General features: G+C 40.1%; 2 protein-coding genes across 7 annotated transcripts in view; both read right to left on the minus strand.

The window, feature by feature from the left end:
• ankrd44 (ankyrin repeat domain 44) overlaps window positions 1–4,058 on the minus strand; it is a 36,633-nt gene extending 32,575 nt beyond the window's left edge. For 3 of the 4 annotated variants that reach the window (XM_077536587.1, XM_077536586.1, XM_077536589.1), the window contains exon 1: window positions 3,898–4,058. In XM_077536587.1, the coding sequence (XP_077392713.1) occupies window positions 3,898–3,924 (27 nt within the window). In that variant the 5' untranslated portion in view covers window positions 3,925–4,058. Of the gene's footprint in view, window positions 1–909; window positions 1,041–3,897 lie in introns of those variants that run through there. The other variant, XM_077536588.1, reaches the window with a different exon arrangement.
• A 2,373-nt stretch (window positions 4,059–6,431) lies between these two features.
• Window positions 6,432–21,249, minus strand: sf3b1 (splicing factor 3b, subunit 1). 3 transcript variants are annotated; one of them, XM_077536022.1, is made up of 24 exons: window positions 21,114–21,248; window positions 20,451–20,626; window positions 20,196–20,297; window positions 19,811–19,925; window positions 17,145–17,224; window positions 16,861–17,073; window positions 16,331–16,793; window positions 15,921–16,042; window positions 15,571–15,768; window positions 15,384–15,485; window positions 14,360–14,539; window positions 14,194–14,280; window positions 13,440–13,710; window positions 13,222–13,367; window positions 12,815–12,961; window positions 12,463–12,588; window positions 11,294–11,515; window positions 11,035–11,217; window positions 10,838–10,949; window positions 10,611–10,731; window positions 10,393–10,524; window positions 8,568–8,840; window positions 8,266–8,482; window positions 6,432–6,965 (listed from the first exon to the last, which is right to left on the minus strand). In XM_077536022.1, exons 1-24 carry the CDS (start codon window positions 21,139–21,141, stop codon window positions 6,807–6,809), a joined length of 3,975 nt encoding a protein of 1,324 aa, XP_077392148.1. In that variant the 5' UTR covers window positions 21,142–21,248; the 3' UTR covers window positions 6,432–6,806. The 3 variants fall into 3 exon arrangements, with proteins under 3 accessions (XP_077392148.1, XP_077392149.1, XP_077392150.1); XM_077536023.1 differs by lacking the exons at window positions 19,811–19,925; window positions 20,196–20,297; window positions 20,451–20,626; window positions 21,114–21,248 and adding an exon at window positions 17,557–19,522; XM_077536024.1 differs by lacking the exons at window positions 6,432–6,965; window positions 8,266–8,482; window positions 8,568–8,840; ... (14 more) ...; window positions 16,331–16,793; window positions 16,861–17,073 and having other exon boundaries at window positions 17,172–18,155; window positions 21,114–21,249.
• Between the last annotated feature and the right edge of the window lie 3,326 nt (window positions 21,250–24,575).

Raw genomic sequence — 24,575 nt, forward strand, 5'->3', positions numbered from 1 at the left:
TTTTGGGTCTACGATTCGATTCAGAATTGATTTTCGATTCTCGATTCAAATGATTTTCGAGTCAAAATTATTTGATTGACAAATGATTTCTGCTTCAATTTTAAGATATGCACAACATTGTCATGATCTACTCCAGTCTGCTTTGCAAGACAAAATGACAAATAGACATTCAAGTGTCTTTTTTTTTTGTTTAAACATTTATTCATTTTGTATTGTAAGTGCCTTTTTCCACAAAAACAGCATGCAATAAGTGAGAATCTCGATTCTTTTATGAATTGATTTTTTGGCACACCCCTAATAATTAGTGTTTCTTTTTTTTTTTTTTATTGGTCTTCATATTTTTAAATGTGTAAACATTTTCTCGTTTTGTGTTAAAAAAGAAATGATCATCTTCCTGCACAGTGCACAAGCTGCACTCCAACTTCAAGTTTTTGCCAACAGCAATAAATAAATATATATTATTATAAATATATATTATTATAAATTCTGTTTCGTACAAAACAAAATGACATAATTGTTGTGTTTCTATTTTTTTTTAATTGGTCTAAACATGTTCTTGTTTTGTACCAAAAAATAAATAATTGTTTGAATAATCGTGATTTCAATTCTTGCCAAAATAATTGTGATTATTATGTTTTCCCATAATCGAGCAGCCCTAACCTTAACCTTATCAAATCTGTCAAATCTTTTAGTACTGCTATACAAGTAGCTAGTTGAATCCCTGCACATCAACCTAAGTGTTGACCCGGAATGGAGGCAGCAAATATTTTCTTGCAGTCAAACTTGACTTCCTGCCTAACTTCCTGTTCGCTCGTCCTGGCCTTCTGAGAAGCGAAAGAGAGGAAGCGCGGCGGTGCGTTTCACTTCTGCTTTCAAACGCACCAACAAACCGCTTCCTCTTCTTCTCACCTCGTTCTCCACGCCGTCGACTCGTCATCATCATGTGACGTTGCTTACGTTCACAGTGCTGACTTCCAAAGGTCCTAAAAGTCTTAAATGTAAACAGATTGGATTGTTGTGCAGCTGTCACAGCTTAGCCCATTTTGCTCCATACAACAAAGCGCATTCCTTCAAAGGCCTGAGGGACGGTCTAGCTGTCTCATAAACCCCGCCCCCTCGGGGTCAACAACACACTTGTGTTGGCCCACGTCTCTCCACTGCTCCTGAGCCAATGACTTCCTGAGCTTCCTGCTATATTCCCAATTATGGGAGCATGCTGGGAACAAACACTGACCTTGACTTTTTTTTTTTCCAATGTGGATCATCATATTGCAGTCAAAGGAATATTTCTGTCTTGCCACCAATAAAAGCACAGAAAAATCTCTTCAGTTGAGGAATCCCGTTATCAGACTTTGCAATGCTGTCTGCAAATAACAGGAAGTCCCACAGTTTGGTTACATAAAAGAAAAAAAAATACAAGTTATTCCTGCCCTACTGCACAAGGATGACGCTGCACCACGTCAGGAATTTCTGCTAAAATAAGATGATGTCCCACGGCCACTTCATTAGGTACATCTGCACAACAAGAGTCGCCTATTTATTCATCCGTAGGTCTAATTACTTTAGTCATAGGTCATTATTTATTTTTCATCATTTATATATTATATATATATATATATATATATTTTTTTTTAGCAGTATTATTTTTTTATCTGCCAATTCAAATACTTCAGCTCATATTTCGAGGCCATTGTTTATTTTATATAACTTATTAAAAATGTGCTTGTCCAATTATTTTTGCTTAAATTTACAGGCCATTGCTTAGTTTTTATTTAACTTTATGTTATCATTATTATTTATTATTTTTTTGCTTATTCAAATACTTTCAATTATGTCTTAGAGACCATTCTTTATTTTTATTTTTACTTATTAAAGTCACTTGTCCAAATACTTTTATTTTGCTAAAAGTTAAAGATTTTTGTTTATTTTTAATTTATCCATATTTTTTTTATCTGTCTGTCCATTTTTTTTATTAATTGTTTTATTAATGTCTTTTTTTATTATATATATATATATATATATATATATATATATATATATATATATATATAGTGAGATATTTATATTAATTCATATTTTATAAATTAAGTAATATAATTAATATCTAATAATAAATTATTAAACTGACAAATATGCTTGTACAATTACTTTTGCTCATCCTAATCTTGCTAATTTAAATTTAGATCATTGCTAATCCTTTTACATTTTAATGCTGTCGATTAATCGCTTAATTGTATTTATAATTAGATTACAAAAATATGATTATTATTATAATATTTTGGCTACAATACTTTAGGGGTTTTCAAAATGGAGCACTTTTTGTCCACTATCATGCTGCAAGCTATTTTTTGACGATCATCATCATAATCAGAGAGGCAAAATATTCCAAGCAACACTTGAAGGATGCAGAAATACTGGCTGCAAGTATGATAACCATACTGTTGTTGCTCTAGGAAGGTGCAGGTGTTGCTAATTAAGTAGGCATTGGGAATATACTTATTTATTATATATAAGTGGGAAGGGAAGAGAAGGCTGTGTGTTGCATAAGCAACTCGCCGGTTGTGGGTTGCGCATTTTTTCTTTTATGCCAGCAGATATACTCACTCGGTTTCCGGGACAAAACGGTGTCAGCAGATATTTAACGTATGTATAGGAGACTTGAAGAAGCCAGTTTGACCAAGACCATTCTCGAACCTGTTCTGCAATGTTTTAAGTCTCCAGCTTCTGTTCTGGAGTGCAAAACCATGTTTGAAACGTTCTCTTTGGTGAGGTCTTAAGTGCTTAAGTGCTTATGAGCGCTAAAGAGAATCATGTGATGACGTGAAAATAAACCTCACACTTGTCTCTCTATGTTTATTGGGCATATAATTGATTTACACTTACGCTATTGTTCATTGAGAATTGTATTTCCATGTTTTTAACATGATTTTTTTGGAGGGGTACAAAAAAAATTGTGTGTTTCAGAGCAAAAGAATTATGGCTGAATAATTAATCAATTTCAAATCAAAATCTTAATTAGATTATTTTTTAATTCCTTCCGCCCTAGAATGCCTCACAACATTTTTGCAAACTAAATACGGCTTAATTAATAAATCTGATCATTACAACAAAATCATTGCAAAAAATAAATAAATTCAGTATGCAGTATTTGTGCCACATTCAAGTTGTGGCAGTAAATAAATAAATAAAAAAACAACGTGATTTCACCAAAATACAACCTTTTTTCAACTGAAGCTGTTGACAGACATGTTGCAAATGATTGCAACTGACGTTTACTAAAGTAATCGTTAGTTGCAGCCCACTGCAGGAAACCGTTTTAGATATGTGTTCAGGTGCATCGTCCAAAAAACTATATTATTTCAATTACTCTCGGCTATTTTATATAATACATGGGATTTTTTTATTTGATATTTGAAAGTATCTTTAGTCTAATATAGTATACATTTTTATGTAAATATGCATTTTAAAATAGAAGCCTAAAAAAAAATAAACACTGTACTATGTGGCTAGAACAATAAAGTTTAAGATATTTTAAGAATTATGGGTCAAGACAGATAATATTTCAGGTCTCTTTTTCTGAATATTCTGCGCCATAATTTTACATGTGATGAGAAAAGGTCATTATGGAAGGCGTTTGTTTGCTTAAATTTAATTTGGAAAGTCCATGAACACATCAGGACATGAACGCCTCCACCTACTTCATATCAACCTCTTGCAATTCGGCTGCAGCGTTCTGCTTAAAATGTGACATTAGTGCTTATTTCCACCAAATCATTAGAAGCCGAATTGTGAGAAATACAAATGTGGTTATAAATGCGTTGCGGTTGCGTGTGAAAGTGAAGCTCGGAGCTCGCTAGATGCGGGCATGCTAAAGCTAGCTGCGGCTAGCGGCTCTACCTGGTCGGCCAGTTTGAGGACTGCCATCTCTGCCTCGGCTCCGGCGGCTCATCCACGCCCGCCGACAGCGCTGCAACCTTGGGGCGATGCCGGCTGCGAGGCCCGCTCCTCCTCCTCTTCCTCCGCCTCCACCTCCTCCTCCTCTGAGCGACCGAAGCGTCTCCCGGGTTGACGGTGATGGGGAAAGGCCGAGCCCGGTGCAAGCCACAGCCGAGGCCGCGGCGCCGGCTGCTGCCGCCGAAACGCTCGCTGGCTCCACCAGGCAGGAACCGCGAACAATCCACATGGAGCGCGGAGGGCTCGGGAGTCTGTACCCGGAGAGGCTCGCTCCTCCCCGGCGTGCAGGAGGCGCAAGGCGGGCAGGCGAGTCGAGCCGAGCCGGAGAAAGGATAAAACAGGAAGTTGGAGGTTGTCTCTTGCTTCCTCTGCGCTAGATGCACAAGAGGCTTCCTCAGCATCAACAAACCCAGCGCACGCGCGCACGCACAAACCTACACGCACACTTCTCGCTGCTGCCATCAACCGGCGGAAAAGGGAATCAAATACTGTACAGTAAACAGTACTGTCTACTTTTATTAGGTACAGTTGACCCCGCATACTAGCGGTTCATCTGCCCCCCAATTTCCCCTCCAATATTTTCAGATTTTTTTTTGGGTGGGGGCAATTTATTTTAATTATATTTAGCTATAATATTGTTTATAATGTGTGTGTGTGTGTGTGGGGGGGGGGGGTGTATATATATATATATATATATATATATATATATATATATATATATATATATATATATATATATATATATATATATATAGTGTAAATTGTGCATATTGGACATTTCTCTATTTTATTTTGGGGGGTTTATTTATTTCCAAGGCAGGAAGGCAATATACACAGATTTTCGCAATTCGCGGCCTGGTGCCTATCCACTGTAGACCCAGTTTTGATTTGACTTATCAACCTAAACATTACAAAGAGCCCTGATTCAAATGAAAACCCACAATTTAAAAAAAAATCATAGAGCTAAATTAATATATATAGATTTTTATTTTTAGTAATAATGGAGAAACTGGTCTATAGGCTAAGACCCAGGACTTATCCAAATTATAGATTTTTTCCCCCTGTAAATATGTATTTTTATTTTAATACCAATATCATAACTACTATTAACATAAGACTGGAAATAAAACTATATTCATATCGTAAGAATTGGGGATGGATGAGTTACCAAGGTATCAGTACTATTAACTTTTTTTTTGTTTTGTTTTAACATCAGGATTCAGGAATTAGAAATTAAGAGTAGAAAAATAACCATTAATTTTATGCAAATTCAAGGAAAATGCTATGTATTCTTTTGGGGGCAAATGTTATGCATCAAAAGTACTAGTGGTATTAGTAAGTTACTAAGTTGAGTTTGGGGGAAAAAAAGAACAGTAGTATCAGTCATTAGTCAGATTTTTGATATCACATTTGTGCCATACTAGCAGATGCTCTATGTAACTTGAGTATATTTTCCTTTTAGGGATGTAGTAACTAATGAAAAATATTTACACTGTGTATTATGTTTGTATGTAGGAGTGCTTTGGAAAGAGGCCCAGTGAGTGTAAATATGACTTTCCACATCTCTTCATGCTTTGCATCCATAATTGATCATTTTTATGCTTTGGCAATTTAACACTCAAAAACGATGCAATGTAGATAACCTTACATATGAAATACTTTTTAAGATATCGTGAATGTATTGAGGGAGAGCTGTTCCTATAATTTTGGTTATCACATTCAGCTATAAGAGACGGTGTCAATCAAAACAGAGCATTGTTATCTTTATAAAGGCTGGCATGTCAATGGATTGTGCAGCTGTACCTAATATTGTGGCCTGTGTGTCCGCGAGCATGCTTCTACTTGCTACGAGATAAATGAGCCTCAAAGCAAATCAAATGTTTCAAGCGTGTGATAACATGAAGTTGATGTAAGTGCACCATCTTCGCATTTTGTGCAGGGGCAGCGTGGAAAACAAGCACTCCACACTTGAACAGAATCAGATGGCGTGTGTGCTGCGGTAGGAATGTGGGTCACAGTAGAAGTGGGTGGGCATGGGGGGGAGGGTCTCTTTTTTTCCCCTTATGTAGTTTGTTAGTGTGATTGTTCATGCATGCATTTGCCAGTTTACACAGTGATATGACTCCAAGACAAATGCAGAGACAAAGATGGCAGTTTTTTAAAAAAACAAACACAAAAAAAACGTTGAAATGAAATTTCCTAAAGTTTGGGGAGTAATGATGACTTGGTTAATAAGGCTTTTGAAACTGTGGCTGCTGTGAATGAAGACATCATCCCCAAAGGTCGCCCGCAGAGCCCCCATTGCTCATCTTCAGTCATCTGCTTGTTGTGTCTGAGCAACATGAACTTGATGGTGTAAAGATGTCCCGTTTGGGAAGGAAATATTTAAGTCTTGTGATGGTTTGACAGTGGACCACATACTATTTAGTTATTTTTCCTTCATGAAGGACTATTTTTGAGGCACAATTGCAAACAAGTGTACAGAAACCTTTTATTTGGTTAAATAAAAACAACAATCTAATCGTAAGAACAGAGATGTGAAATGAAACCAGGTACAGAGAGGGATCAGTCAATCCCAATGTATCAATACATACGAGATGTTCAAATATTTAAAACAATTCCAAGGAACAACTGCTTTCATCCATTTTGGACACTAAAGGGGAAAAATTAGGGGCGGGGTTTTATTGGAGGAGTACGTACAGACTCTAAATGTTCTTTGCCAGATTTTATCTACTTGAACGCTCAGTTTCCACTGTGAGTGTAAGCCTCAAAGACAACAGAGTGGCTGATAAAGTTGGGGCAGCAAAAACAAAAAAACAAAAACAAAAAATAGCAGGGGGACGAGGGGCTATTTACAAGACATATTCCAGCTCGTAGCGGATGTACATGTTCTTCTCATCGTTGTCCACTTGAGGGTAGTGTGCGATGAGAGCATCCTGGGAGCCGATGTAGATGGAGTTGTAAATCTTCCAGTAGACGTCGCGCACCTTCCGTGCTGGGTGGAACAGACCCTGACAACACACGATAGGCTTGATTTTTCTTGTTGGGCAGTATATAACAATTAGCTGCTCATTAATAATACGAGGAATCTGATGAACAGTTAGTGTGGTTTATTTAGTAGGAGTGGCGATAAAACAATGTATTAGCTGGGTGCACAATTCATTTTGACCGGATTAGTTAGCAGTAGAAAAAAACAGGTAAACTTTACACACAGACATCCCACTACAGGTTGATTAAGCATTCGCCAGCGTGTACCTTTCACAAAGTTTTAATTATCTTTACTGCATTACTGATTTCTGTTCCACGTACAGCACTTTGTATAAAGCAATGAATGTTTTAAAGTGCTTTATAAACAAAGTTGAGTTAAATTGAAATTATTAGCTTGATGATTTAATTCGCCAATAACAGCTATTTTAAAATAGGCCGATTTTGATGCATTTTTTTTGTAACAAATTGCAACATAAGACACTGGTGACATTTGACACACTTAACACCCCCCCCCCCCCCCCCCCCAAAAAAAGAGGAAAAAGTTACATATTTCAGTCAAATGTGCGCGTAAGTATTGAGACAAAAAAAAAAAGAAAAAGTTATTTCATTCATTATATTGTTAATTAATTAGCAAATTTTTGATTATTACAAGTTTATTTTTTGATATTTTATAATTATGATTATATGACTGCCATATACACTATATACGGAAGTCTGAATTTCAGGTTGTGTGCCTTCAGTGTAGTACCACCTAGTGCCACAACATGCCAGGCAAGTCAAGTCAAGTCAAGTCAAGTCATCTTTATTACATGATGTCTATTGAAAGAGCTGTAGTTTAATAGCAAGGAGAGGCAGAGAATATCCCCAATTAAGATTAATTCTTGTTGTTCCCACAAATTTAATAGAACACATGCCTGTGAATATTATTTTCTGTGTTGCTGCTCTCTGAGTATTTTAAGTATTTGACTGAAGGATTAGTTACTATAAATCTATGCTAATTTACCCCATCTATATCTTTTTGCATTATGTGTTAGTATTCAGATAGCAGATGTCCTAATCTAAACATTATAGTGTTTAAATACACAATGTTTAATTTTCTTTTTTTCTAATGTGTCAGTCGAACAGTAAACTCAAGCAAGCACATTTTGCGTGATTGAATACATTTAAAATGATGCATTTAACGCATGTGGTGGGGGCCAAACTCTTCTTTTTGTTTTGTTTAATATGGTCTCTATATAGCACAGATTTTGACGCATCACACTCAAGTCTGAACCATATCGCCGGCACTAAACGGGGGTTAACTGTAATGTCAAGCAGTTTTACCTGTAAGCAATACTGCAGCATGCGGCAGGGCCCGATGGCGACCCTCAAGCCTTCCAGGGCGCCCATGACGGCTTGGATGACGTGAGGCGACGTCTCAAACACGTTGGGCCACACGTAGTTGAGCAAGTGGTTGAGGGAGTCCTCGCAACCAAAACCGTAAACGCCCAGAGACATGTGCTGGACCACGGCGCTTGCAGTTTGTCTGTGGACCAGATCTCTGCAGGAACACAACACACAGGTTCATCCTTACTAACTGTTCATTTCCAGGTGACTTCGCAATTCTCCACATGAACTCAACTTACCTGTCCATAAGCGCGTCCTCCAGGAGCGGCGTGACGGCATAGATGTAGTCCTTGCCCATCTCGCCGATGTACTCGAAGAGGAAGGACAGCGACTTGAGCACGCCGTTCTGCACGTTGAGCTCGGGCACGCGGTACTCGTTCATGAGTGCCGGCAGGACGGTGAAGGGCGAGCACGTTTCCGCCACGATGGCGATGGCCACCGTGGTGCACACGCGGTTCTGACGCTCCTGCACTTTCAAGTTGTTGAGCAAAGTGGCCAAGACGTCGTGAGGGCTGCGGGGATGGCAACATAATTAGTCAATTCAATCATTTGTCATTCAGTATCAGTCAAGCCATAAGAATTAGGGACCGAACAATGAATGGGCGGATTTTGATGTTTAAAACATCGACCAAAAATAATCGGCCAAATGATGATGTTTGACGACTGTTTTTACCTCTGTGTATGCCAACCATTTACAGCAGTTTAACACAACACTGGTCTCATTATTTATTAGACATAAATCTACACCATAACAATGTATCGTTCATACAACTAGTAGTTACATAAAGGAGTTGAAGAAAATAGTTACATCAATTAAATCTTGTTTTTCATGACTACCGCTGAGATGCTTGTCTCTGTAACTCCCCGCAGTCTTTTTGTACGAGTATCCGCTGTTTTGCTGGTCAATGTTGTTTTCCATCGTGCATTAGCCTTGAGCTACCTACGCTGTAGAAATAATACCTAACTAAAATCTAATTTATATTTGAGCGTACGCAATGTGTAACTGTCTTCGTTTTTATGTTTAGTTTTAAAGTGTACTTCAACTGGAGTGTAACAAACGGCTTGAAACCATTGGACTCTTTTTAAGGGACTGTTCACTATTTACCATAATGCACTCAGGGAGGGCAGAAAAAGCAAATGTAAGTTGTGAGGAATTGTCAAAGTGTAAAAAAAAAAAAAAAAAAAAAAAAAAAAAAAAACCAACAAAAATTAATGCCATTTTTAAAAATACATTGTTCAACACAATGCATTCTGGTAAGCAAAAAACAGTTATTTTTTTTAAACAGTATATTTACAGTTGACCACCACAATTTGCGAGGCATTGCGAGCAGGTAAATAGCAAAGATCCGCTTATAATTGAGGGAAAAATGCTTCGTGTAATGTGCTATAATTTTTTAATTAAATCGGCTGATTAACTGGTAATGAGTATTTTTTTTCTGCCAAAAATTGGCATTGGCATAAAAAAAAATAATAATAATTTAAAAAATTCTAAATCTGTTGGGCCCTTATAAGAATAGACAAAATGGATGAGAAGGTTAACTGAATATATGTATGGGTTTAAATATTCAATGACAATTTTTGAGATTCTGTGTTCTTTTGCATGGTTTATTTTAACTGTTAAGCTAGCTAATTACAGAAAATACTTGAATATCACGCATGTGTATTGGCAGTAGTTACTGTGTCATAAAAACAGAATGCTGGCAAACTTAACACAGATTCCTGATTTATGAGCAGGCTGACAAGGTATATTTTAACTTGATATACATTTTTGAAAGGACTTTTTAAAATTATTTGTAACATGTAAATAGTTTTGTATTTGTTATTTTGTTGATTAGAACTTTATATTCAAGTGTCAGTCCTAATTCCACCAACAGTTCTGTATTATTCCACGTTTACGATTTGTGTCCAATCAAAATATCACAGTTCACCTACCAGCATGTTGCAACATCACAATTTTGTTTTTGGAATGCATCTACACTGTACTACAACTCACATTAACCATCAGAAATCTACGGTTTACAGCGTGCGTTTTTATGAGTTTTTAACAGCTTGTACAGTACTCACCCAATAGCCTTTGCAATGTAGCCAAATGTGTTGACGGTGGCTCGGCGGATGGCCTTTTTGTGAGCCTTGAGCAGCTCCAGCAACTCAAAACAAATCCTCATCCACTCTCTGGCTGACACATACTCAGCACCCCTGGAATAAATTCACACAAGTAACCAGATGAGATGTGCCATCATGTAAGGGGTGGGGGATTACTTTTAGGGTACAGAAATGCTAACCTGTCGGCTATCCTGCCCACCAGGTCGATGCAATTCTCTTGCACTTTCTCATGTCTGTTCTTCAAGATGGGAGTCAAACGAGGGAGCAGGTCCTTGATGGGGGGAGTCATCTTGTGCATACCTACAAAGAAGGTGAATACGGTTGAGACATTTCTGTACATGGATTTAACAATTTATTTTATTTTTTTAAATAAATGGGAGCAACTGTGCTTAACGTGACGACATACCAATAACATTAACAATGGCCTTCAGTGCACCCAAGATGCTGCCCAGCACTTCAGGGTATTCTTCTCCTAGGTATTCGTACAGCACCACACCCAAGTGACCCATCAGCTTCTCCTGCAGATGCAGATATAAAAAACAGCATTTAACTTTTGCGACATCAAGGGGAATGCAAACGCACCTATGAAGCTTTTCAACATACCTCCTGGCACGTCTTCATGACCACGGCGGTACGTGAGATGAGGTCAGCGGCCTGCTGACGCACTTTGGCCGACTTGTTGTTGAGACGCCACAGCACTGTACCGCAGATCTGAGGCAGGTACGGCTTGACGCGCTTGCCGAGGGCGTTCACCACCGTGCCGAAGCCGTTCAGCATCACGGAATCCTGCCAAGGAAATTGGATTCCGTGAGTAGGTTTGTGTGTACGTGTCAGTAAATGTTAACGTCGCCGTTGTGCTCACCTCTGTGGTCTGCTCCTGGAAAGCGTACAGGATGCCGTCAATCAACTGTTCCTCCAGCTTGTGGTCGATGTCAGCGGCGCCCAGGTTGCCCATAATCTTCTCGATGGTCTCCATCACCATTTTACGGTACTGCTCTGCCTCGTCTTTCAGGTCATCAACGATGCGGGAAATGATTTCTGCGGCTCCCACCTTATTGGCCAGCTCGACTGTGGTGTCCACTAACTGCATTCAGTGCAAAACTTAGATTAGCTTTAGCATTAGACAGCTAATTGAGAGATAGTTTAGCCAAAAGGAAGCCTGGGTGAAAGTCTACATTAGTTGTTTTTTTTGCTCAGTCTGTGTTCTTGTTTTACTCCATTAAGGCCTTCTCACATTGCATTTACCGTCAAACTCAATGTATATGTGACCAGGGCCCAACCGATCTGATCGGCTGTATCAGTATCAAACGATATTTTGTGTTTTATGCCAAATCGTTGACGTTTATGTTGTTTATCAGCGTTTTTTGTGGGGTTTATTTTTTTATTTATTTCAATTGCTGTCAATCATACGTGGGGTTTCGCTACTTGTGGGCTGGACCAGCACCTAACTTCCACAAACTGCTGCGTGTCAACCATAGTGTAATGATTATTTATTTTTTTTTAAATATATATGTATTCCTCCAATCTGTGATCGGTTAATGTTTTTTTCCAAACTTGATCGGTGATCGGCTGAAAAATCTTGATCGTGTGTAAGCCTAGTTTGGCAATATGTTCTACTTGTGAGCAGCATCAACGGAGTAATGTCAGAGGACAATTTTAGCAGATTTATACTGTAAATGGCACTGGGAAATGAAGAAAGTAATGATGAATATGGTGTCACATTGTGTGGGATGTACCCATTCTCTTATGTTTTTTGTGCTGCTGCTCATCTCCTCCTCCTCAATGTAAGCAAATGCCATAAGGACAACTACATATTGTCAAGGTGCTTTTCGCATATTCCTGTTACTTCCTTGTAGGCTGCTGCAACAGCAATTCAAAATAGGGGAAGTTTGCACCGCGGCGCTGTCGCCCCTCGCGTGCTGCACCGCACTAACACCAAATGCAGTGTGAAAAGGCCTTCTATCATAGTCATGCCTTGGTGCAAACGTGGCTTTAGTACTACTAGGTTGTTACGTTTATGTGAGTGCTAACCTGTCTATAGTTGCGTCTGTCCAAAGCCATCCTGTGCTGCCAGAAGTGCTTGAAGAAGGGGGGCAGGATCTCAGTCTTAATGTAGTTGGCTTCCACACCATCAGTGCCACAGCATTGCTTCACCACCTACAAGAAGACAAAGAGGTGCGGATTAGAAAATTTGGGTAAGTTCAGCTTGTCCCCAACGGGTTGCAGGGTGAGAACAGAGAGGACACGTGTCGGCTCTGCTGCTTCTCATGTTAGGAGTTCCTCTAGCGACCTACAAGCCCTAATTCAACCACGCACAGGTAGAACAGGCGAGAATGAGTCGCATGGTAATCAGAATATTAGTTTTACGACTCGTGCTTCTTACCTTCAGCACAATCTTTTTCATCTCCTCATCAGGGGACTGGAACTCTCTGATGAGGATTAACATCACCTCTCGGGTGTAGTAGTTGGCGTACTCGGCGTCCATCAACGGGATCAGGTAGCCAATAGCTTTGAGGAAGGCAGCCAAACCCTGGCATCAAAAGTAGAAGACAACCATAATTCATTCAAATTTAACTTACTCGCTTATACTAGTTATTCAGTGGCATGTTGTCTAGTGTTGCCAGTGTAGCATTGGTGGCCATTATTCTGTCCTTCACTAATAGCAACAGCCCCAAAAAGATGCTAGCAAGCAAAAATTCACACTGCCGCCTCATTCAGCCTTCGTACTGATCTTGTAATTGTATCAAAAATAAAAACAGAATATGTAATGTTCAGTGCCCATTTGCTCACCTTTCCTCTGTGCTGTCTGATACCCTTCCAGAGAGGCTTGAGCACCGAGTCAAAGGATTCGATACCATAAGGTGTAGCGGCTTCAGCCAACGCGGCAATGGCCAGGGCGCTGATGGTCCTCACCTTCTGCTGCTCATCCACCAGACCTGCACCACCACAAACAAAGCATTTGTCAGAGAATAAGAACATCACTAATTTTGCTTTGCAATATCACTGACCGTGCTCAATGATCTCAACCAAGCTGCGCAGGTGAGGCAGAATGGCGCAGCCCATGAGGATGGCGATCTGCTGCACGATCTTGATACCCGTGTGCCGGGCCTGCCATGACTTCTTGCTTTTACACACGGCTTTGAGGAAGGGAAGCAGGGAGGGGATGCCGAGGGCGGACGCCACCACTGCAAAGGCCCTGGCAGTGGTGTTTCTCACGTACTCGTCCATGTTGTCGATGTCAGGACGCATGGTGGAGATCATGGTTGCCAAGCCAGCCGCCTGGAAATACATAGGAGGTTATGCAATCAGGAGGGAATCAGGATCTCAATCAAAAAGCACAATTGCCACAGACCCTTAACCGTAGGTCCTTTTTAGGTAAAAGGCAAAGACTGATATAGGGGTCTTCTGTCACGGCTCCCATGCGCCTATTTGGGAGGACTAAGGCTCAGATCCATAAACTGCAAACCAAAAGTGCTTTTAAAATACCTCTGCCAAAGATTAACCTTCAGTATACGAAAACTGATTTAGGCCCGTCAACATGTTGCCATTAGCAGGTAAACATGCATGTGTAAACTAGAAAGCTTGATTGTATCCAGCGGGTGCAGGGTGAGAACAGATGAGACATGAAAGTCAAGTCTGCTAGCTCTCATGCTGGTGTCAATCTAGCGAACGACTAGCCCTGATCAGACCACCTAACAGGTCGAACAGGCGAGAATGGTTCGCAGGAGACGCAGAAACGTTCAAAAATGTCTTCCACGTTACCTTTGCCAAGTTAGAGATGATCTCTCTGCCTTCTACTCTGGCGTAGTAGTCCTCATCAATGAGCAAGGGCTCAATCACCACCAGGATCTTGGCACAAAATGGACAGTTAATTACATTTGCATATCAAATTTACTGCGAAAGGTACTTGAGAGGTGCTCAGGTCTACCTTGTGTACGTAGGGTCGAACAAGGTCGTCAAGTTTGTAGAGTATACGGTCGATGACTTTCACGAGCAAGTGACGTTCTTGATCCTCAAGTGTCGGGGACATGAGGAGTGGTAGGATCTGGTTGAACAAAGGTCCTGCTCCGAACTCACGAGCTTTGTCTGTGATCTGACGCAGGGCCGCCTGGAAGAGAGGGAGATGGAACCAAATGACTATTTGTGTCAGGAGATGACAGCATGCTTTCTTTACAGATGACAAGATTATTATCTGCTGCTTCCAGCAGAACATGATAGTCCGCACACTGGGACTTCCACTGAAAGCAGCAGATTGATTTAGCAAAAACCCTTCACAAGGTCTTGCAATCATTTCCTTTACACTTTTACTTTTAGCAACATGCCCCTGATATTCAAGAGGTCAAAGTGAAAGGAAACAAGAGGACCAGGCAGCATTTGTAATAAGCAATCATTTGGAGTTCAAAAGGGGTCAACTGTTTGTGCGTTTTCCTGTGGAACATAATCTCAGCAATTTGGTGAAAAACTCACACATTAGTATTTTTGTACCTTTCTGCAATGCCCTAAGATACCCCAAGATGGTGCCAAACCCCTAGCTAACAGGAAAGTAGCAATTTTGTGAATGAAGCATGTTGAAGTGATACATCTTGACTGTTATAAAATATTTTTATGTTGGGAAAAAACTTGGAATGTTAGTGGAAGATGCTAGAGGGGTTATGGCAGCATGTGTGTGCTTTGCTCTTCTGGTTGGCTGTCAATAAAATCAAATCACCGATACGTAAAATTAGTTTTAAGGCTAATGTCAGACGGAAGTTTGGGATGATTGTTTTTGGCAGATTTATGGTTGAAACCATTTATACAGTGTGTTACTTTGACAGTTTCTCATTTTGAACTTGCAAGTCAACTGGAATCACAGAATGGTTCGTGATCATCTTTGTAGGTGACTATACAATAGAAGCAATTTTGAAATTGTACATTTCTATAGTTTGGGAGGGATGAAAGGGACCGGTACTCACCTTCCTCATGGGTGGAGTTCCGTTTTTAATCTTCAACAGCAGCTTCATTATTTTTCTTTCTTTCTGTTCTTCTGGGCTTAATGTGGACTCATCCACCTCAACCTAAAAGACACATTCACAAATGTTGAATTAAAATGCAGCCCAAATGCATGGATTATATTTTATTTGCATGTGATGCATTTCTCACCAGCAGTTTGTCAAAATATTGGATGTCATCAGGTTTGAGGAAGGGCAGGTTTCCAGAGGGTTGGTCATTCATCTGTTTGGTGGTGCGATCCTCCACTTGCATGTGGAAGCCTGTCATGCCACCAATGGGAGTAGGCGTTGCTGCGAGCTTGCGGGCCGGTGTGCGGATGGGCACATAGCCAGCTGGCGGCGGCAACACCTTCATGGAAGGACAAACGGTCAGCAATATGAATGTGTTTTGGGCCCCGGTTAAACTGACCCTGGTGCTAAATTATTAGAGACTGGAGTATCCATACGGTAAAGCACTAAGTTTGTGTTCAACTGAAATATGTAATCATGTTGTACACGGACCTTGTATCCTTCAGGAAACATGGCGTCAAGCTCGTCATCTGTGAGAGGCCGGTTTCTCTCGTCGATCTCTCGCTCCCACCTCCACGCCTGCAGTTGCTCTGGAGTCATGCTCATCAGGTGACCTGCAATGCCATGACAAGGTTGTGGAGTTTAAGACTCAATTCTCCTGCCCAATTGCGATGAATGCAATATTTTACATTTAACGCAAGACACTGACATCACCAAATCATCTCATTATGGAATACCATGGCACGGTCCAAAAGAATACACTAACACTGACTATGCTCTCGGTTTTGTATATAATGTGTAAAATTTTGTGGAAATATGTTACACCCAAAAAACTAGTGGAAGACAATAATAGACAATTAGAATTAAATGCTTTTTTTTTTTTTTTTTTTTTTTTTTTTTACCAGGTGTTGGAGTAGCCATGTTCATGGCAGGGGTTCCAATTGGGGTCTTTCCAGGGGTCAACAGTGGCGTTGAAGAGCCCATCTGACTCGCGGGTGTTTCATCCCAACGAGATTTCCTCTTGCTGGCTCCTGGAGTGGGCGTCTCCCCCACGGACTCATCCCCCCTGTCTGTTCGCGGGGTTTCAGCCCAGCCGCTCCCGTGTCCGGGGGTCTCCCTCTCCGTCTTTGGCGTTTCATCCCAGCGGTTCTTGCGGACGCTGCCCGTGGCTCCGCCGTGGCCGGGTGTAGCGTGACCTGGTGTGTCCCTGCCTGGCGTGGCCGCGCCAGCAGGCGTGTGGCTAGGTGTTGGGTCCCACATGCGTGAACTGGGCGTGGCCCCGGGGGTCTCGCTGCCCTTGGGCCGACCGGGGGTTTCGTCCCATCGGCTGTTTGAAGGTGTGTGTGCCGGCGTGTGTCCCGGAGTCTTTAAAGAAGATAAGACATTGATAACGTGACTTCCCATTGATCAATGTTTGTGTGGCAAAACGCACCTCAGCATTGGCGTCAGCCTGGTCCCAGCTGGACATCTTTTTGGGTGTAGAATTTGTAGGAGTTTGGTCAGCTGTCTGGTCCCAGCGGCGCTTGCGTTTAGCAGCAGCGGCAGCGGCGGCAGCAGCAGCAGCAGCTTGGCTGGTGGCGGACCCATTGACAGCTTTGAGGTCACCTGACTTGGCCTTCTCTACGAGCTGCAGACGAATCTCTCTCTGCACACGCAAAGACAAATCTTAGCAAAGACAACAATCGTGTCGGCAAACTGTGAATGTCTTTCCCATACCTCTTCCTTGGAAAGGTTCTGCTCTCTCATGACGTCCACGTAAGACCTGACCTGGAGCTTGGGGTCTGGCGTTTTGCCTCCTGCGCGAAAGAGCACCAACAAGAACAAAGGACACACATTAGAGCACGCTCTCGGGACCCATTTATGTTTCACACCAAGCACAAACACAGCCAGCTAACCCTGACTCTCGTTACAGATTATGCTCTTTTTAAAAACAGTTAAATCACACATAGCCTACTGATTTACACTGAAATATACATGTTTACCCTCTCTTACATAGACATAGCGTCATAAGAAAAAACAAGCAGATAACATGGCGAGCAGAGCTTAAGTTTGTGGTGCTTTCATTTAAGTGGATATAGCCATCACTGATGCAGAGGGGGTCCTGGGCTGTGCTCTTCAGAATACGTACACTTTCAGTGCCAAGGGTCCTTCTGCAGTCAGACTTCAACCAGCAGAAAAGCAGCCTAGAAAATTTCTCTTTACCATTAGTAACACTTTGGAAAAGGGTTTGAACTCACACACAACAGTATACCACCTGTTTTGCATTGATTTGTGACACTCAAAAGAAGAAGAAGAAAAAAAAAAGAAAATCAAAGTATCTTCTTGGGGGACAACAACAAAAAATTCTGAACTTAATAAAAATGTAGACTTGATTTTGAAGCTCATCTTAAATTTGCATTAAAAATTAGGTCAGCTGTCAGAGCCACGTTTGCTTGCTTGACATTTTTATACAACTAAAATTTTATCTTGACTTCCTTTTTGGTAAAAAGGTAGCAAGTGAAATCATGAATATCAAGACAAATAGTTTACTCAGTAGGCAGTAAAAAAAAATGTAAAGGGTCTTTAATAGAATCAAAAGAAGCTCCAGCTGGGTTCAAAGACCAGTTGCAAGTTGACCCTGACGAAAACTGACAAATGCACAGTTCTCTCTGTGTCCCCCATAACCTACACAGGATGAGTTGCTGCGCCCTTAACAGAGTGCAGTACAGGACTGGCAAAGCAGTACTGCTGTAGGAGAGAAATTAAGGACAGTTAGTATGGGCCTGTGGTATGGCGGCACACATTTTGCTTTGAGAACATATTTCTATTTTACAGAGAGCTTTGTAAAATAAAAATATATTTTTACAACAACAGTGTTTGTACACAGAGCTCTCTTTGCTCTCTCTACATGCAGGCTTCATAAGCCTCTCTTGGTAATGTTAACGCTATTAAATCAGTTCAACTCGTTTTGCCAATCATGTAACCGTCCGTGGTTGAAAAGCATTTGATTTTTGCTTGTATGTTGGTACTAGGGATGGGCTTAACCGAATACAATAATAAATGTATTTTTATGTATTGTGATTGTGTGCATTTGAGTCACAAAGGAGTGCATTGCATTGATGAAAACACAGCAGATTTAATTGAACTAGTCAGTTGTCAAATAACAGCTATCCCTCAAATTGTGACAGATCCACTTAAGACCAATATACAACTCCTGTAAATAAACACCTTTTCATCCTCAGGGGAAAAAAATGCATATTAAACTGTTAAGCCCAATTTGATTGTTGCACACCGAAACAGCAGCACCAGCCAAGGCATGTAAACGGTTCCAAATTAATTTAATATTTATTATAATAATATAATTGTCATGTGTAACAGCTGGCCACTCCACAAAGCTTTACCTACGCTTATGATCCTGGGAGCTATGTAGCAGTCCACCCTGCCACAATTATTAACATTTATGTATTTTGACATCTGACATAACCATTTTTGCATTTGCTAAAGACACTCACAGACACTATGGGTCGAAATGTGATAGTGTGCTGAAAAAGTCTTCCCTTAGTACTTGAGAAATTTTGGTTATCAAAAATTACCAATGTTAATAATAAAATATTGAAAATATTCTTTAATTTCCCTTTAGTTGATCAAGGAAAACTTGTCTAATGCCCACCCCTAGTAGCTACATACAGTGGAAGTGTCAATTCTGTTTCATAAACGTTAAGAATAACAACAATAACTATGTTCCCTATAACCTAGAATGCCATCAATGACAGTACAAACTATCCAAATTCAAGTCCGGTTGTGGCGCAAAAACAACCACGCCTATTTTCTATACAGACTGTTAAAACCTACAAAGTCTGTTCCCTCTTCATGAACAGGAGCCTCTCAGTTACTGTGCCCTGCATGGCTGAGCACTCGTCAGGCGTATTATGCTCTTGACTAAACTTCACGTCACTGCACTTTACGTAACGTACAATTTAGCCTGGCAGTCGGACAGGATTGTTAACCCTTCGACTCACACACACAACCCTTCTGCTACCCACGTTTGTTAGGCGAATAATCAGATTTTGGCATTCTAGCACCTAACCACCTCTCCCACTCAAAAGCATGGTAATCCTATTAGTTGTTTAGGATTTTTGCGACCCATCCTAACCTCTCCGCACCCAAAAAACAAACAATTGAGATAAGATGTCCAAAATGATTGCATTTTAGAAAAACAAAAGACAAACAACAAGGATTGACCACAGGGAAGGCATAGAGTCTGGGAGGCAAGCAACTGCATTGTGGTCGAAGGGTTGAACAGCTACCACACTTGGTGATAAACAGAAAAAACATAAAAAGGCGGGGGGATAATAAAAAGGACTGTGTCATCATAACGGGGATGGTAAAAAGCCAAAATTTACCATCTGCAAATGGGTCGAGACGCTCCGGCGAGATAATCATCTGCATGCGCCGAGCTTTGTACTCATCCTCCCGCTCCGCGATCTTCTGTGGACGATGCTCCGCGAACGGATCATACTGCAAAAATAAAATGCAGGAGGCATGACTATGTTTCATATTTGATAAACTAAAACAATTATATGTATTTGCTGATATGATCAGAAACGCTATAACAAGAGAATTACTTGAAGTATATTCATTTACTAGCAGTCAATATATATTTGCACAGAAAACACTTCTAGTTCTTCCAGTTTAAATATAAAACATTAAAATTAAGAACAGTAAGTACGACAGAGTACCTATTCATACACCGTTTTACAAAGTACATCCTCATTAGTTACCACATACTTGTTCATCTGACTGAGGAATGGCATTAAGAATGGCCACTGGAGCATGGTACCCTTGCTTTTTCTGACCCAACAAACTCGTCGCCGTTTCCTCTTCATCATCCTGGAGAAGGGGAAAAAAAGAAAAACACAAACAGCATCAGCATTAACAGAGTACCAAGACCACTAGCTTCAGCTTTCGAATCAACCATGCATCGAGCAAGTAAATAGAAACAAATTTGTGGATACGTATAATGAGAAGGTGGGGGTGTCTTACGTCTTCCTGTTCGTTGGCAGCGATCGAAGTGACATAGCCGGCAAAACGGCTGTCACTTCCTCCGTAGATTTCCTGGTCATAAAATCCAGTTGAAACAAGGCCGACTCCCTGCTCATCTCCTTCCTCCACTAGATTGGCCTTCATCCCCTGGATCTCCAGGATCTGGGCCTCGATATCTATACAAAATAAAGAAAATGCCGGATTTAAAAGTTATGCAGTAAACTATGTAACAAAATAGCAACTAAATTACATGCGCGGTATATGGATTCCAAACAACGTGTTGAGATAACTGCTCCGTTAGCCTCGATGCTAAAGTTAGCTTTGACCGCTTGAAACTCTTAATGATGTTTTGTTTTAAACTACTCGGACTGAGCGCAAGGTTTTGCTTCCCGAATGTCGACGGATCCACACCGTGAACAACAAACGCTAAATGACGTGGACGGTATGGATGCTAACAGGAGAGCAACCAGCGCCATTATCTAAATCTGACCGCGTTGCGTCGTATCCCGGCCCGTCGCTTTTCTCGTTTGAAACCAGGAAAACACGTATATTTAACTGCTACAATTGCATGTTTATTCGATACAGAACATTTGTCGCAATATAATGTCGTTGTTTATCGGAAACTACTGCGAACAGATTATTTTTAAAAAAATAATTTTTTACCGTCGTGTGTTTTGGCGACCTTCGCCATTTTGTTGGTGGTGGTTGTTCACGACTGAAACAGGAAATCAGTCAAAGTACCAGGAGAGAACCTTGACACTTCCGTTTATTGCTTATCGCCAAAATAAAACAATACAATACTTATCGTTCACTTCGATCAGTGGTTCTCAACATTTTGTCAATGATGTACCCAATGTAATGAGAAATATTTTTTCCAGCCAAGTGCTCCCTAGCTTGCGCAAAGCGTTTTTTCTTTCCCTTTAAAAAACAACAACAACAACAACAAAAAACACCAGTGCTGTGCCAACTGCCATCACCATAGGTATTTGATTTATTTAACTTTTCGGGCAGTAAGGGCATTAGAACTATTTGTAGGGAAATTATATTACTTTGAAAGAAAGAAAGAAAGAAAGAAAGAAAGAAAGAAAGAAAGAAAGCGAAAGAAAATGATTTAATTAATTACTTACAAATAAAGATTTGACCACATGAAAATAAGTAGCTCCTCTTTTGGGAACTATTCTCAAAAAACAATCAACTTAAAACAGAGGTTAACCCAAAAATTTCTTTACAATATGTTCTATGTTGCTCCACTAGTCTAAACATGGCGTTTGTGGAAAATGAGTTAGGCAACGAAATTCACCCGTTTTTATCCATCTCAGGTGAGCAGTCATTTTGCCACTTAATGTCGACTGAAAATGACATCACAGTTGCTCAGGTCTCAGGTAACCACCAATTACAGCTCAGCTTCAGAAAACAGGTGAGCCGTGATTGGTCGTTATCTGGGTCCTGAGCAACTGTGATGTCATTTTCAGCTGACATCAAGTAGCAAGAAGTCCCCCTTCTTCTTCTTCTTCTTTCGGCTTTTCCCCTCAGGGGTTGCCACAGCGAATCAGTTGCCTCCATCTAGCCCTGTCCTCTGCATCCTCTGTTCTCATACCAACTACCTTCATGTCCTCTTTAACTACAGCAAGAAGTCCCTCTGAGATGGATAAAAGAGAGTGGATTTTTCTGCTTTATTTATATTCTGCAAACACAATATTAATCAGAATTCTGTGTTTGCTGTTCGATTAGAGAAGTTTTAAGGAATTTTTGGGGCACCAATACCAACTGTCAACACTCCACTGAACTGAGTGTTTTTGCGTTGAGTGAGATATTTGCTTCACTGAGGATCTCTGCCATTCACGGTGGCAGGGGCGCAACTGCTGTGATCAAGCTGTTTTTTGCATTAATGCTACTTTTCAAATATATTTTGAAATCTCATGTACTGTTGTGCCTTTGCATATCTGCCATGCCATCCCCTCATTTGAGAACCGCTGACCTAGCTAGATCATAGGTCTCAAACTCAGGTCTTCAAGGGCCATAGTCCTGCATATTTTCCATGTATCAAACACCTGATTTAATGATCCAATTAAGATCTGCAAAAAAAAAAAAAAAAAATGATAATGCTGATCATTTGATTCAGGTGTGTCGGAGTTGGGAAACCTCTTTAACAGGGGTGTCAAACTCATATTAGCTCAGGGGCCGCATGGAGGAAAATAATAATGGTATATAACAAACGCAATTGCCGTCAATTATACGCAGATTTTCGCTGGGGCTCTAACTTACAGAGCTCAACTGTCATCATATTGTACCAAAAAATAACAAATTCAAATGGAACGCGGCAACACTGTATGAGTTCTGGACATGTTAAAAAAAAATGTTTTGGCTTTGCATATATATTGTTTCCAGAATGCATTGTGTGGCACAGTTATTGAAGTTATAAGTTAAGTCAAGTCATCTTTATTTATATAGCGCTTTCAAACATTGACATTAATCCTTGTCATATGTATTTGTGTTACCAGTTATTTAATTTGTGTCGTATTTAACACGTTTATGTTGGTCTATGATTAAAAATAAATAAATTCATTAAACAAACCGTAGCTTTAGGTTGTGTGTATATGAAATAATGACATCCAGGACGATTCTGTGTACAAGTTACATTGCTTATTTGAGGACTACTTATGAAATTACAAATGTATATGTTTTGATTGTGACTGGCTGATTAATTGGTCCAACATTCATTTTTTATTTTATTTTTTACTTTACAAAATTGTCTCGCGGGCCAGATTAAACCCCTTTGTGGGCCTAATCCAGCCCACAGGCCGTATGTTTGACACCACTGCTCTATAACATGCAGGAATGTGGCCTTTAAGGACCTGAGTTTGAGAGGTTTTCCTCCTACAACATACCTGAATAAAAAAATCAAGATCATTCTCAGGTTTCTGCAGAGCTTGCTGATGAGCTGATCCTTTGAATCAGGTGTGTTGCAGAAGGGATACAAACATGTTGGACTGTCTCTGTGTTCCTCTCAAGACCTTTTATCTAGATATTAAAAATTATATATACTATCATTTTATGAAATGTGAAAATATATTGGACACACATTTGTATAGTACTGTACTACAATTATAAGCATGCACAGGCCAATACATTTTTATTAAACAACGGATATCAGAATCAAAATGTTTAGTTCACTTAACTCAAGCATCACAACACTGCCAGTAAGATGTGGTATTGAAAAAAAAAAAAAAAAAATCTGTCTGGAGCCATAAAACATTTGACCATTGTGATGAAGGAAACTGTGCTCGTGAAAAATATGCAACATCCAGTAATTTAAAATTCATTTTCTTACCTTTATTATTATTATTATTATTATCCATCCATCCATTTTCTTGACCACTTATTCCTCACAAGGGTCGCGGGGGCTGCTGGCGCCTATCTCAGCTGGCTCTGGGCAGTAGGCGGGGGACACCCTGGACTGGTTGCCAACCAATCGCAGGGCACACAGAGACGAACAACCATCCACACTCACACGCACACCTGGGGACAATTCGGAACACCCAATTAACCTGCCATGCGTGTCTTTGGAATGTGGGAGGAGACCGGAGTACCCGGAGAAGATCCACGCGGGCACGGGGAGAACATGCAAACTCCACCCAGGAAGGTCCGAGCCTGGACTCGAACCGGAGACCTCAGAACTGGGAAGTGGACATGCTAACCACTCGTCTACCGTGCCGCCTATTGTTATTATTATTATTATTATTATTATTATTGTTATTATTTTTTATTTTTTATTTAATTTTTTTTTTTGATTTTCTGCCTTCCTGTCAAGTTTCTGATATTTTTGACAACTTTATGGACAATTTTCAAGGTTTCTTCTTTTGTTTTTAGACATTTTACAGATTTTTTTAAATGTTTTCATTTCTGCCTTTTTTTTTTTAATTCTCATGGACATTTTATGGTCACATTTTGGACATTTGTATATAATTTTTTTAAAACCTTTTCTTCTACTTTCGTCTCTTTTTCTAACAACTTAAAAATTTGGGCTCGTTGAACTTTTTGAACATTTAATTATTAATATTTTTTTAAAATCTAAATCATTAATACATTTTAAGAATATTTTATCTAATATATATATATATATAT

Source organism: Festucalex cinctus, chromosome 11 (genome assembly GCF_051991245.1).
Source record: "Festucalex cinctus isolate MCC-2025b chromosome 11, RoL_Fcin_1.0, whole genome shotgun sequence".
Classification (NCBI taxonomy): domain Eukaryota; kingdom Metazoa; phylum Chordata; class Actinopteri; order Syngnathiformes; family Syngnathidae; genus Festucalex; species Festucalex cinctus.

Excerpts from the sequence above, each read along its gene's own strand:
- sf3b1 (XM_077536022.1), bottom strand. The coding sequence starts at position 21,141 with ATGGCGAAGGTCGCCAAAACACACGACG. Across the intron at positions 15,486-15,570 it reads AATATTTTGACAAACTGCTG|GTTGAGGTGGATGAGTCCAC; the intron begins GTGAGAAATGCA and ends TGTGTCTTTTAG. Across the intron at positions 10,950-11,034 it reads TCATGAAGACGTGCCAGGAG|GAGAAGCTGATGGGTCACTT; the intron begins GTATGTTGAAAA and ends CTGCATCTGCAG.